The sequence below is a fragment of the Engystomops pustulosus genome, chromosome 3 (genome assembly GCF_040894005.1).
Source record: "Engystomops pustulosus chromosome 3, aEngPut4.maternal, whole genome shotgun sequence".
NCBI classification, from domain to species: Eukaryota; Metazoa; Chordata; class Amphibia; order Anura; family Leptodactylidae; genus Engystomops; species Engystomops pustulosus.
This window is the reverse complement of record NC_092413.1, coordinates 157,979,515-157,992,012: the sequence shown is the minus strand read 5'-3', so window position 1 is coordinate 157,992,012 and position 12,498 is coordinate 157,979,515. Positions and strand designations below refer to the sequence as shown.

The window sequence follows — 12,498 nt, the reverse complement described above, 5'->3', positions numbered from 1 at the left end:
TTGATAAGATTGTGAGCCCCATGGGGACAGGGACTGATTTGGTAAGCTCTGTGTAGCGCTGCGGAATCTGTTGGCACTATATAAATAAAGGAATTAATTATTAAATAAAGGAATTAATGAATTAAAGTAGAGGTGGAAATGTTAATTAAGAGCCTAGGGCAAGGGTACAAGTGCTGAAAGACAAGGGCGTAACGATTGCGGTTGCAGAGGGTGCGGTGCGACTGGGCCCATTGGGGGAGGGGCCCGCACCAGCATACTGCTGTGCAGACTGTGGTCTCAGAGCTAAGAAATGGGGGCTCGATCCCAGACCCCTCACCACAGTGTGGAGACTCGTCATTGTAGTACTCTATGTGGCCAGAACGAGCCACATGGAGTATTAGATTACTGAAACCAGCGGTACAGCTAGACACTGACACAACAGATTATGAGGGCAGCGCAGCAGAGACTTCCCCCTGCAGTGCTGCTGCTTTAAAACGCAAGCCATGGGATGGTGACGTCAGAGGGCATGTGAAGGAAAGAGAAGCTGCCTGGGGTGACTGGATGGTAAGTTATTTTGTTATTTTATTTGGGGCCAATTAATAAAAATATAAAAGTACTTTATCTGCATTTTTAAAATAAATTAAATGCCCCATGACAAGTGAATTAATACTGCATTGCACTATATATAATACTAATATATATATTATATAATTATATATATGTCATTTATTTGGGGGGCACAATGTATTATTCCCTGCTAATAACCACTTTTTACTGAATAAAAGAAAAATAATAAATAATAATAATAAAGGAATAATAAAATATTAAGAAAGAAAAAGGGGGATACTTAAATATCACTTATATTTCAGCCATTTAAAATCAGGGGATAGTATATACAGTCATGGCCAAAAGTTTTGAGAATTACACATATTATATTTTCACATGATCTGTTGCCCTCTGGTTTTTATGTGTTTGTCAGATGTTTTTATCACATACAGAAAAACAAGTGCAATCATATTATGGGTAACAAAAGCTTTGATTGAGAGTTAGAATGAGTTAATGCAGCAAGTCAATATTTGCAGTGTTGACCCTTTCATTTTCAGGACCTCTGCAATTCTCCCTGGCAGCTCTCAATCAACTTCTGGACCAAATCCTGACTGATCTTGCACAACCAATGCTTGCATTTTGTCACAATTTGTTGGTTTTTGTTTGTCCACCCGTCTCTTGATGATTGACCGCAAGTTCTCAATGGGTAAGATCTGTGAGTTTCCAGGCCATGGACCCAAAGTCTCTATGTTTTGTTCCCTGCTTTATGGCAAGGTGCTCCATCATGCTGGAAAAGGCGTTGTTGATCACCAAACTGCTCTTGGACGGTTGGGAGAAGTTGCTCTTGGAGGAGATTCTAGTACCATTCTTTATTCATGGATGTGTTTTTAGGCAAGACCCCACACATGAATGGTTTCAGACGCTTTACAGTTGGCATGAGACAAGACTGGTGGTATCGCTCACCTTGTCTTCTCGGACAAGCTGTTTCCCAGATTTTCAAAACAATCGGAAAGGGGATTCATCAGAGAAAATGACTTTACCCCAGTCCTCAGCAGTCCACTCCCTGTACCTTTTGCAGAATATCAGTCTGTCCCTGATGTTTTTTCTGGAGAGAAGTGGCTTCTTTGCTGCCCTCCTTGACACCAGGCCTTGCTCCAAGAGTCTCCGCCTCACAGTGCATGCAGATGCACTCACACCTGCCTGCTGCCATTCCTGAGCAAGCTCTGCACTGCTGGTAGCCCGATCCCGAAGCTGAAACACTTTTAAGAGATGGTCCTGGCGCTTGCTGGTCCTTCTTGGGTGCCCTGAAGCCTTTTTTGGCAACAATGGAACCTCTCTCCTTGAATTCCTTGATGATGCGATAGATTGTTGACTGAGGTGCAATCTTTCTAACTGCGATACTCTTCCCTGTTCTAACATAATCATGACAGATTGATCTCCAGCCCTGTCCTCATCAACACCCACACCTGTGTTACTGGAGCAATCACTGAAATGATGTTAGCTGTTCCTTTTAACCGGGTAAGGACCAGGCCCTCTCCTGTTTTTTCATGTCCATTTTTCACTCCCCACCTTCAAAAATCTATAATTTTTTTAGTTTTACACGTAAAGAGATGTGTGACGGCTTGTTTTCTGCGTAACAAATTGCACAAAATTGCACAATATAGTGATGGTATTAAATATTCCATGCTATGTACTCGGAAGCGGAAAAAAATTCCAAATGCAGTGAAAATGGTGAAAAAACGCATTTGCGCCATTTTCTTGTGGGCTTTGATATTACGTCTTTCACTGAGCGCCCCAAATGACATGTCTACTTTACTTTATTATTAAGGGGATAGCAAATTTGTATAGGTTTTATAATGTTTTCATACATTTACAAAAATTTAAACCTCCTGTACAATTTTTTATTTTTTTTTTATTTTGCCATCTTCTGGCGCTAATAACTTTTTTATACTTTGGTGTACGGAGCTGTGGGTGGTGTCATTTTTTGCGACATCTGATAATATTTTCAATGATATCATTTTTAGGACTGTACGACCTTTTGATCACTTTTTATAGATTTTTTTATATTTTTCAAAATGGCAAAAAAGTGGCATTTTTGACTTCAGAAGCTATTTTCCGTTACGGGGTTAAACACATTGAAAAACCATTAAAATATTTTGATAGATCGGGCATTTTCGGACACGTCAATACCTAATGTCTTTATGATTTTTACTGTTTATTTATATTTATGTCAGTTCTAGGGAAACGAGGGTGATTTGAATTTTTAGGTTTTTTAATTATAATTCTTTTTTTCAAAACTTTTTTAAATTTTTCTTTTTAGTATTTTTCAGACTCCCTAGGGTACTTTAAACCTAGGTTGTCTGATCGATCCTACCATATACTGCCATACTAGAGTATGGCAGTATATGGGGATTTTCCTCCTCATTCACTACAAAGTGCTATCAGCACATTGTAATGTAGGGGTTAAAACGAAATAGCCTCGGGTCTTCGGAAGACCCGAGGCTACCATGGAGATGGATCGCCGCTCCCCGATGACGTCACGGGGAGCGATGATCCTAGGCGGCACCATATTTTTGATGCTGCCGGCAAAGACTTACCGGCTATGGAGAGAGCTCTGCCCGTGAGCCCTCTCCATGCAGTCGTGAACCAGTTAAAGCAGGCCTGCAATGAAGTTGAAATGTGTTTCGTGTGAAAAAGTTGATTTTCTAGGCAAATATTGACCTTGCAATTAATTGCTGTTAAGCTGATCACTCTTTATAACATTGTGGTGTATATGCAAATTGCCATTATAAAACCTGATGCAGTAGACTTTGTAAAAATTAACATTTGTACCATTCTCAAAACTTTTGGCCATGACTGTATAATGTGATAAGTTTACCCTGCTGAGAGTCCAGGATCTGCTTTAGGCTGAAGTTATCACATTATATATATTATCTACTGATTTTAAATGGCTGAACAAAAATAATATTTTAGTATCCCCCTTTTTATTTCATTCAGTAAAAAGTGGCTATTAAAAGTAAGGGGGCATAGGTACTCTTACTATATTTTTATTTTTAGGCATCCTGTGATTTATAATATTATTAGGAGTGTACTGTATAAAATATGTTTCTATGAGATGCAATATCACACAGCGTGGTCAGTTGTGGTGTGAGGGGGAAGCACTATCAAGGAGTCCAGACAGTATAGTATAGTATATACAGGTGACACTATACTGTAAGTCATGTCTGTAGTTACACAGTGTGGGGTTGATCTTAGCAGCGATGAGCCGTTAACTACCATGTCCTGTACCCAAAGAAGTGGATCTTCACCTGTAGGTTACTACACAACACTTCTACCTGCTGTACAATTGTAATTTGCATTGTGCATTGTGATGGGGGGGGGGGGGTAGGACAGACTAGCAGCATCTAGACACAGTACATCTCTCCCTTTTTGATTTTGTTTATTCTCTTGCATTTTGAGGGAGAATATATTTATGGTAAATGAAAGCCCTCCCATTAGCCAAAATTTACAATAGACATGTATGCATTAAAGATTTCCTTCTGTCATTCTTTCACTATTATAATATAAAAAATAACACAGATTGCAGTGTTTTTTTATTATTATTGCTGAAGAATGACAAAAAGTAATAAGTCTATTGTAGATGGTAGGGGGGCCCTTATAAACATTGCCCCGGGTATCACACAGCTTAGATTAATCTCTGTGATGCTAAAGAGCTGTGCACCTTTGTGACATCACATAACTAGGGTCGGGAAGTAAGTGTTCTCCTTACTGAGACTATCAATTAAGGCTTATATAGGCTTGTGGAGTCTTATAGCCATGGATGCTCCAATGGGGGTATTCTGGGAAAATATGCAAAGTTTTCCAGGATGGGATAAGAAAGACCACGCCCCTTTTAGCTACCATGGACATAGAAGTTTCCTATAGAATATATAGAATGTTGGCAAGCAGAGATCTAGAAAACCAGGAGGTTTTGATACAGAAAGTATATTGGAAAATTGCATAACTTTTGATTATAGAAACAATAAAATTTACTTGCTGAAATGAGAATAGCCCTTTAAGAAACTGTTTTCCTTACACATTGAATAGGGTGGAGGCTGTTTAGGTAATAGGAGAGAACCAAGTGATCAGAAGTTGAAAAGAGGAAGTTAGAGGCCAATAGAAAGAGGTGGCCTGGGTCTCTATACATCTGTCTGGTATATAGTGTTCTTGTTCAGGATTTGTTCAGCGGCAGCCAGAACATATAATAAAATATGACACTGAATAGAGCCCTATTTTTATACATAATAATTCAAAAGAAACAGTGAAATGCTAAGAAAACCATTTTCTACCAAGACTGATTGAAAGGTTTAATAGTCAGCTATTAAATTAAAGTGTGACTGTCGTACTTACCTTTACAGCAGGTGCTAATTCAAAGTCAGATGTTTGCTCTGTTTCCAGCGCATTACTTCTGTCTCTGGTGAGATCAATGTTTGATTTACCATCTGCAGACCTGGCAAGAAAGCCATGGACACATTTTAATAGAAATAGACACGCCCTACAGCTATTTTCAAAAAAGTTTTGAAGATTTTTGGTGCTAGTTTTTTTTTAAATAAAGCTTTTCTGAGGCAATCTGAGAAATAAAAAAGAATGCAGAGGAATATTGGATTATGAGCATAATTAAGAACATGCTTGTAATCCAAATCACTTGTATATCAAAACAAGTTTCCTCATAGGAAACCATTGAATCCCAGACATCTAGCACCACAATTACCAAATACCTTGTATAACAAGCAGAATTTATGCTCATTCTCCAAATTGCTTGTATGTCAAATGAAATCATGGGAAATCATTGAAAGTTAGAGGAAATGTTCCACAGTCTAAAAATATTCAGTCATGTGTAGTACAACATCTAGTCCCTTTATTTCTTCTTCAATATTGTATTATATGAAGAGGAGAGGGAGGTACAGTACAGTAGAGGGTGGGGAGGGCTCACATAATGCTTGTATTATGACATTCTGCGTGTAAACCAAATTACAATTTTAGTAAAATGAAAGCTTGTCTTGCAAAACGCTTGCAAACCAAAATACTTGTAATCCAAGGTTCCACTCTTTCACATTGGCGTTGTTTTTCACATCCGTACTTCAGTGTTTTTCACGGATGTATCAGAGCCATTGATTTGTATGGGTGTTTTCACATTGGCTTTTTTGTTTGCTGATCCATTGTCAGTGGAAAAGGTTTTGAAACCAGTCTGTTTCTGACCCAGATCACAGAAGGCAATAGAAGTCTATGGCTCCGCAAAAAACAGATGACTGGTAAATTTTTCCTCCCTGATGAGGCTGGGAAACCAGGTGTTATGGTTTCAATGCAATGTTGAGAAGTCAGGGGGGTTTTTTGCGGACACAGAAACAAAAGAGAAGCAACACAGAGACACAACGGAGGCAAAACACACGCCAATGTGAAACCCCCCAAATAGAAAGATTTTCCCTTCTTTATTGTTTCCATTCTTTTAAGCCTAATGACAACCCCAATGATGAGATGTGTCATTATACTATTATTAAGTCATTTGAAATATTATATCATATACTTTTATACCAACTATTTATTTTGTATGTAAAATACTTCTTTAAAATTTCTAAAAAAAACCCTGTTAACTGAGAAAACATTCATTTCAAATAAAGTGATTTGCATGTGTAACCTATTATTTTATAGCGTTCTGATACGCTTTTTCTTCTATTAATGGACATAAATTTACCATAAAAGCTCTTTAGAAGATGCCTTGGATGATAATTTCCTTTCCAGCACTCGATGACTGTCACTGCTTTTATCTCCTCGAAAACACCCATCATTCCATTTCTCCAACTGTGTCTGAATATGGACTAAAAGGAAGCAAGAAATCTTCACACAAAAGACAAATAGAAAACAACTTTTTTATTTTACAACGTAATCAAAGCCGAAAAATCTGAAATGCAGTAATTTTGCATTCAGAAATGGATTTAGAAACGCAATGTAAAAAAATCATCAAACTTTAAAGAAGACATATTGTAAATTAAGAAGTTACATTTTTGGGGGAGATTTAACAGGGATTGTACACAAGTTTTCTGATGTACAAGCTCTGAAATTATCGCAATTACAAACAGTTTGCTAGGAATTTTCGATTATTCCCCCCTTTACACCCCCTCCATGCAATGTAGGTGGGGAGGGTTGTGAAGTGGAAATGCCAGCGATTGATACATTCCCCTTTGTATTCCATTGATCTGATTTTTTTTTTCACCATTGTGCAGACTTGGTGAAGTTTTCAGCAGTTAATGTTTGCAGATTTTTAGTGAGTACCCAGGCATAGTCGCCAGAATAATCACAATTTCATGCATTGTGCAAGAATTTGAGATTATTTAAATTCTTCCACGTCAGAAAACTGGCATAGAAGCACTGATATATCTGATGTCCTAACAAAGGATATAGTATAAGTATAAGACAGCTTATGTTTGAGTAAATATGTTTTCAATTGCAACGCTTAGCCAATGTTGTTGTATAGGCTGATGTAAATCACATGACCCTCTCTTGAACATGTAAAGAATGGTGATGGTAGAACCACCTCTCCTCTAGGCGTAGAGGATGCCCCCTTGTCTTGGCTACAGACCTAGGTATAAACAAATTTTTGGCATGGAGGAAAATAATTCCATGTGCTTGTGATACACTAGCATTTGCGATTATTTCAGGGCTTCTGCGCCAATTGGTCCTTAAGTAACAATGTGTATAAGTTATAAGTATAAGCCAGTGATGATGAACCTTTTAGAGACTGAGTGCCAACCTGCAACCAAATCCCACTTACTTATTGCATAGAGCCAACATGGTGATTTAAGCAGTTTAAACTTATTTTTAACTATTCTGCCCTGTCACAACTTTCAATCATATCAGCGTCTTGAGAACACCAATACACTAGAAAAATTGAGATTATCACTGTAGCTTCCATCAAGGTTCTCCTGAACATGGTAAATTGGAAGGTATGGACCAGGAGCTTCAATAATAATCCAGCGGTGTCCACACAATCTCCCTCACGTTACAAAAGAACTTAGTGTGGCACATCCTGAGCTTCCTTGGACTGCTTGACGAACTGTAAACCCTTGTTAGGTGAACCCTATATTAGGGTGATGGCGTAGGTGCCCATAGAGAGGGCTCTGAGTGGCACCTCTGGTACCTGTGCCATAGGTTCGCCACCACTGGTATAAGTTATAAGTTAATATTACCTAAATCCAAAGAAGATGTTTCTGGAATTTTTAAAGATTTTGTGCTTCTTTCAGCCTCAGATTTGATCAGGTCGGAGTCATCAGCCTTCTTTTTAATGGATTGTACTTTAGAAGGTTCACCTTTGAGAACTGTTTCTGACTTCTTGCCTTTATTCTGAGAAGGTGGAATTGGTTCACTCAAATCAAGAAGATCCAACCCTGGAGATAAAACTGGAAAACAATTCAAGTATTAATTCTTGAACCATGTAAAGTAATGCACTTAAGTGAGGCAAACCCCATTTGTCAGGTTAGTGATGCCACATTCATATGGTCAACGAGAAAAAAGGGTTCCAGCGCTTCAGGAGATTTGAAATATAAGCTCGCAAAGAGCGAAACGCGTCGGTTATACCCTGTTGGTCCACTCACCTATGTACCATGCCATGTGTAAGTTTTTATCTGGATTGAATTAAAAATAAGTATTTTATATTTCAAATCTCCTGAAGCGCTGGAACCCTTTTTTCTCGTTGAATCTGCTTGCCCGAAGTCCGTGGGGTTGTTTGCTGCTCCGTGCGCTGGAGTGAATCGTGGGAAGGAGGTGAGCTGAACAAATCTTTCTTTTGTATAGTCACATTCATATGGTCATACTACAGCTCAGTCCCATTTATGTCAATATGCAGTTAAGATGTTCCACATCACTCTCTACTGTTCTCTCTTTTTAACTCATCTTTGCATTCTCCACACTGTTTCCACCAATACCCATTCTTGGCTTCATTGTTTTGATTGGTCATCAATAGTACAAATCTTTGTCCCTATGTAGCTGCTAATGATAGTGCTGCCCTGTAGCCACACAGGTTAGTCTATAGCCTTGTAATGTACTTCATTAAAAAGCCCCCAAGGCCTTGGACCAATATGTGATACCCTCCAATTCCAGATTTCAGGGGATCTGGGGATTCAGGGGATTTGGATCGTAGACTGACAGTTGTGTTCCTTGATATGTCTCTTGGGATGCATTTTCTTCACTGACAGGACCATAGCAAGCTACTCTGTTTCCAAAAGTTACTTTTACCTTTATGGGAAGTTGCAGAAACAATGTGTAACAAAAGTAATCAGCTGTTTACAAAGCTCCTGACCTTATGGTCTAAAAGACTTTCCTGCTTTGATATAGAAGTAAACTAGCACATCTTTGTACATTTATAATGCAAAATAATATACATATGGTATATTATGTATCCTGGATAGTACTAATGAATGTATTTCCTGCTTCATATCTCTATTGGATTCATCCCATATATTATGGCAGCATTGTTTTAGAATCCAGTTTATCTCTATTTTATCCCAATAAAACCAACAATATGATTCAATCAACAGTTTTTTTTTTAAATTTATTTTATTTTTATCTGCATTGTCCAAATAAGAATGAGTTAATATGTGGAGCTGAACATGCCAGACTAAAAGCATTTAGATGCAAAGATCCGATATCAGCAGCGGAACATGTGCAAACCCATCTGGAGTCCTGGCATATCTTGGCATGGAACTGTGTCTGATATTTTAAGAGTAAATATAACATATTCTTCCAGACACTGAAAACAGCTGGTCCTGGTGAACTGAGGAGTCACAGTGAAGTACATCCTAGCAAAATAATTGTGTGATGACATGGTACAGTTATTATTAATTCATCCAAACTAAATGTGTATAATTCCATCCTTGTTAGCAAAACTGAGCTTATTTTAACATGTCATTACGAAGCAACTCTGTTTACCAAATCCCAATGGGACTGAGGCAGGCGTCTAGTCTGCTTCACTGGAACATTACAGTGATTACTGGGCTGTTTGTGCATCACATCTGAGAATATTTTCTAATTCATTATAATAACAATTGCTGGATGAGGATGCTTAGTAAAATACACAGAATACAAGGTTTTTCAAAATTCCTTTTTATAGGAGTTGCTCAGGATCTGGCCAGTAAAGATACTCTTTGGGGGTCATTTATCTTATTTCTGTTTGTTTTTTCATTTTTTTCCCTTGGTAATTTATCAATCTCATTTTTGCCTTGTGTTAAATGGGTTTCTTTTTTCAGATTTATTTTTTTGTTACAAATGTCTCAAAAATGTTGTCCATTTTCTAAGTTTTCCTTAAGTATGGTTTCATCCGGAATTTTTTGCACCAAAATTTGAAATGATAAATGTCATTTGTGGAATAGAAGATAAATGTGTCTTACTGACGAAAAACAAATGTCCGACGTACATTTCAAAATGTCCCCAAAAATTGCAATGCGCTGAAAAATGTCTCAAAAAAGACTGAAAAAACAGGAAGAAAAATAAAGATAAATGACCCCCTAATGAGCACACCACTGCACACTGTTGAGTGGCAGTACTTGGTATTGCAGCGTAGCCTCATTGACGTCAATGGGATTGAGCTGTACATTGCCATGATACAAATGAATGGGACTTCAATGGACTATAAAGCAGACTATAAACCAGAACACTGTGACTACTTCAGGCAGCAGAACCAATTTTTATTTATTCTAAACCCTAGTGGTCCGCAAGCTTATTCTAGAAATTGTACATATGTTAACCCTTTATTATGTAATTTTACATATAGAGGAATATTCCTGGTTTTTATAAAACAAACTAAATTCTGCAATGAGCAGGGGTGGTCCTATGCCTGGGCAAAGGCTCTAAAAGTGAGTATGACACTTTCAGTTATGACAATATCATCTGAAAGTAACTGTTTTTATAAAACTTTACATTTTTTTAACCCAGTAGATTACAAATATATTTAACTGCATTCGGTCTGCATTCGGTTTTGAATGTTAAAGGGGTAATTCCAGAGAATGTGAAGATATAGAACTGTATTAATACTTAATAGGGTTGTTCACAAACATCCCTTCCCACTTGCTACTATCAGTAAATACAATACCTTGTACAGGCGGTCCCCTACTTAAGGACACCCGACTTACAGACAACCCATAGTTACAGACGGACCCCTCTGCCCACTGTGACCTCTGGTGAAGCTCTCTGGATGCTTTAAAATAGTCCCAGATTGCAATAATCAGCTTAAAATTGTCTGCAATGAAGCTTTATTGATAATTCTTGGTCCTATTACAGCAAAAAAATTTGAAACTCCAATTGTCACTGGGGCAAAAAAAAAAAATTGTCGGGAACTACAATGATAAAATATACAGTTTCGACTTACATACAAATTCAACTTAAGAACAAACCTACAGTCCCTATCTTGTATGTAACCCGGGGACTGCCTGTACATGGACGAGGAAGTGCTTTCTAATGAAATTTTGAAACACATGGGGGGAGATTTATCATAGGTCTCTTAGAGAAGAACTGTTCTAGTTGCACTTGGCAACCAACCAGAGCTCAGCTTTCACTTTCCTGTTTTTAAAATTAAAGCTGAGCTCTTATCGGTTTCCACAGGCAACCAGAACAGTTTTACCTCAGAAACTTGATGATAAATCTCCCCCATGGTGATTGAGAACTGAATGAGTCTGAAATGGTCTATACTTAATAATGCTACTGTACTACAGAAATCAAATCCCCTCAGTCACAGTTGGGTGCCCTGATCTTTGCATGCCTATGCTTGTGTGCCAATTGCCCTTTGTTTAAAAGCTGGGGCCCCTACTTATCAGCAATTTACATTATACCCTGTATAAATTACATACATGCTCAAAACAGGTTTCGGTAAAAAGCAAGAAGGCCTTTAAAACATTTTGTATTTTCTTGTTGCCAGTTGTGCTTCCAATCTAAAACATGATTTCTGATTGGGCTGTCTAGTTTTAACCAACTGCTATATAATACATAGAGAAATGTGTACAAACCTTGACTTTTTGTAAGAAGACAAGCAACTCTTGTTTTATTTCCTAAAAAACAGCTGGAAATAGAATGAACATGAAATGACTGGCCCCTCGAGCTGCGGATCACTCTTTGTATTAGAGAATGGAAGACTTCTGAATCTTCACACAATTGTAGTCTTTCAGTGAAACATAAACACTTTATTTTAACAATCATGATTCCAATTTTATACAAGCTGCTTTTTTCCTCTTTCAGATGGAGTAAAGGCTGCCAATAGAGATGACTCTATCCCAGAAACAAGAGTTGATTACAGTATACAATTACCTGCTGTATTTGAAGTTACTGGCCTGGCCTTTGCTTCTGATTTGGTCTCACACAGAAAGTCATCAATAGATGGGCTGAGAAGAGGCCTGCTTTCTTGTTGTTCATTCACCAGCTGGAAATTGAAAAGAAAAAGAAAATAAAAAAAAGAAGAAAAATTCTGTCGGAGTAATCACTGTCAGCAAACTCCAGATGATGAAAACTGAGCTTTGCTGGAGAACAAGCTTATCTATGGGGCCTCCATGCTAACATAGGATCGTAGAGTCATTTCTTCAATTTACCCTATGTAGGTTCCTATTTTATAGCAGTATATTGCAAAAAATATTGTAATAATATACAAAAATATACAAATATTTACTAAAACAGACATGTTCAAAGACATGAAACTTCTACTTATAGACCCATGGTTAGAAAATGACTATGTCTGTTAACTCTACAGTAAGTAGGCATGGGTGTAATTTGATGTGGTGCAATGGGCCAAGGGTTCTTTGGGACCATAAGGTGTCTCCTTCCCATATGAAAAGACTATTACTAAAACCATACAATGAAGTAAGATCCGGTACAGATTTTTCATTGGAACCTAGCAGCTTCAAGCTACTCATCTGTAAATCATATCATTTAAAAGACCACTTACAACTGTGTATCATG

The 12,498-nt window shown here is 37.8% G+C and overlaps 1 protein-coding gene across 3 annotated transcripts in view; it reads right to left on the bottom strand.

Moving 5' to 3' along the window:
* PEX5L (peroxisomal biogenesis factor 5 like) overlaps positions 1-12,498 on the bottom strand; it is a 164,335-nt gene that overhangs the window by 35,677 nt on the left and 116,160 nt on the right. For all 3 annotated transcript variants that reach the window (XM_072142740.1, XM_072142741.1, XM_072142742.1), the window contains 4 exons: positions 11,854-11,965; positions 7,749-7,958; positions 6,257-6,380; positions 4,915-5,014 (listed from right to left, as the gene is read on the bottom strand). In XM_072142740.1, coding sequence (XP_071998841.1) covers positions 4,915-5,014; positions 6,257-6,380; positions 7,749-7,958; positions 11,854-11,965 — 546 coding nt within the window. The remainder of the gene's footprint in view (positions 1-4,914; positions 5,015-6,256; positions 6,381-7,748; positions 7,959-11,853; positions 11,966-12,498) is intronic.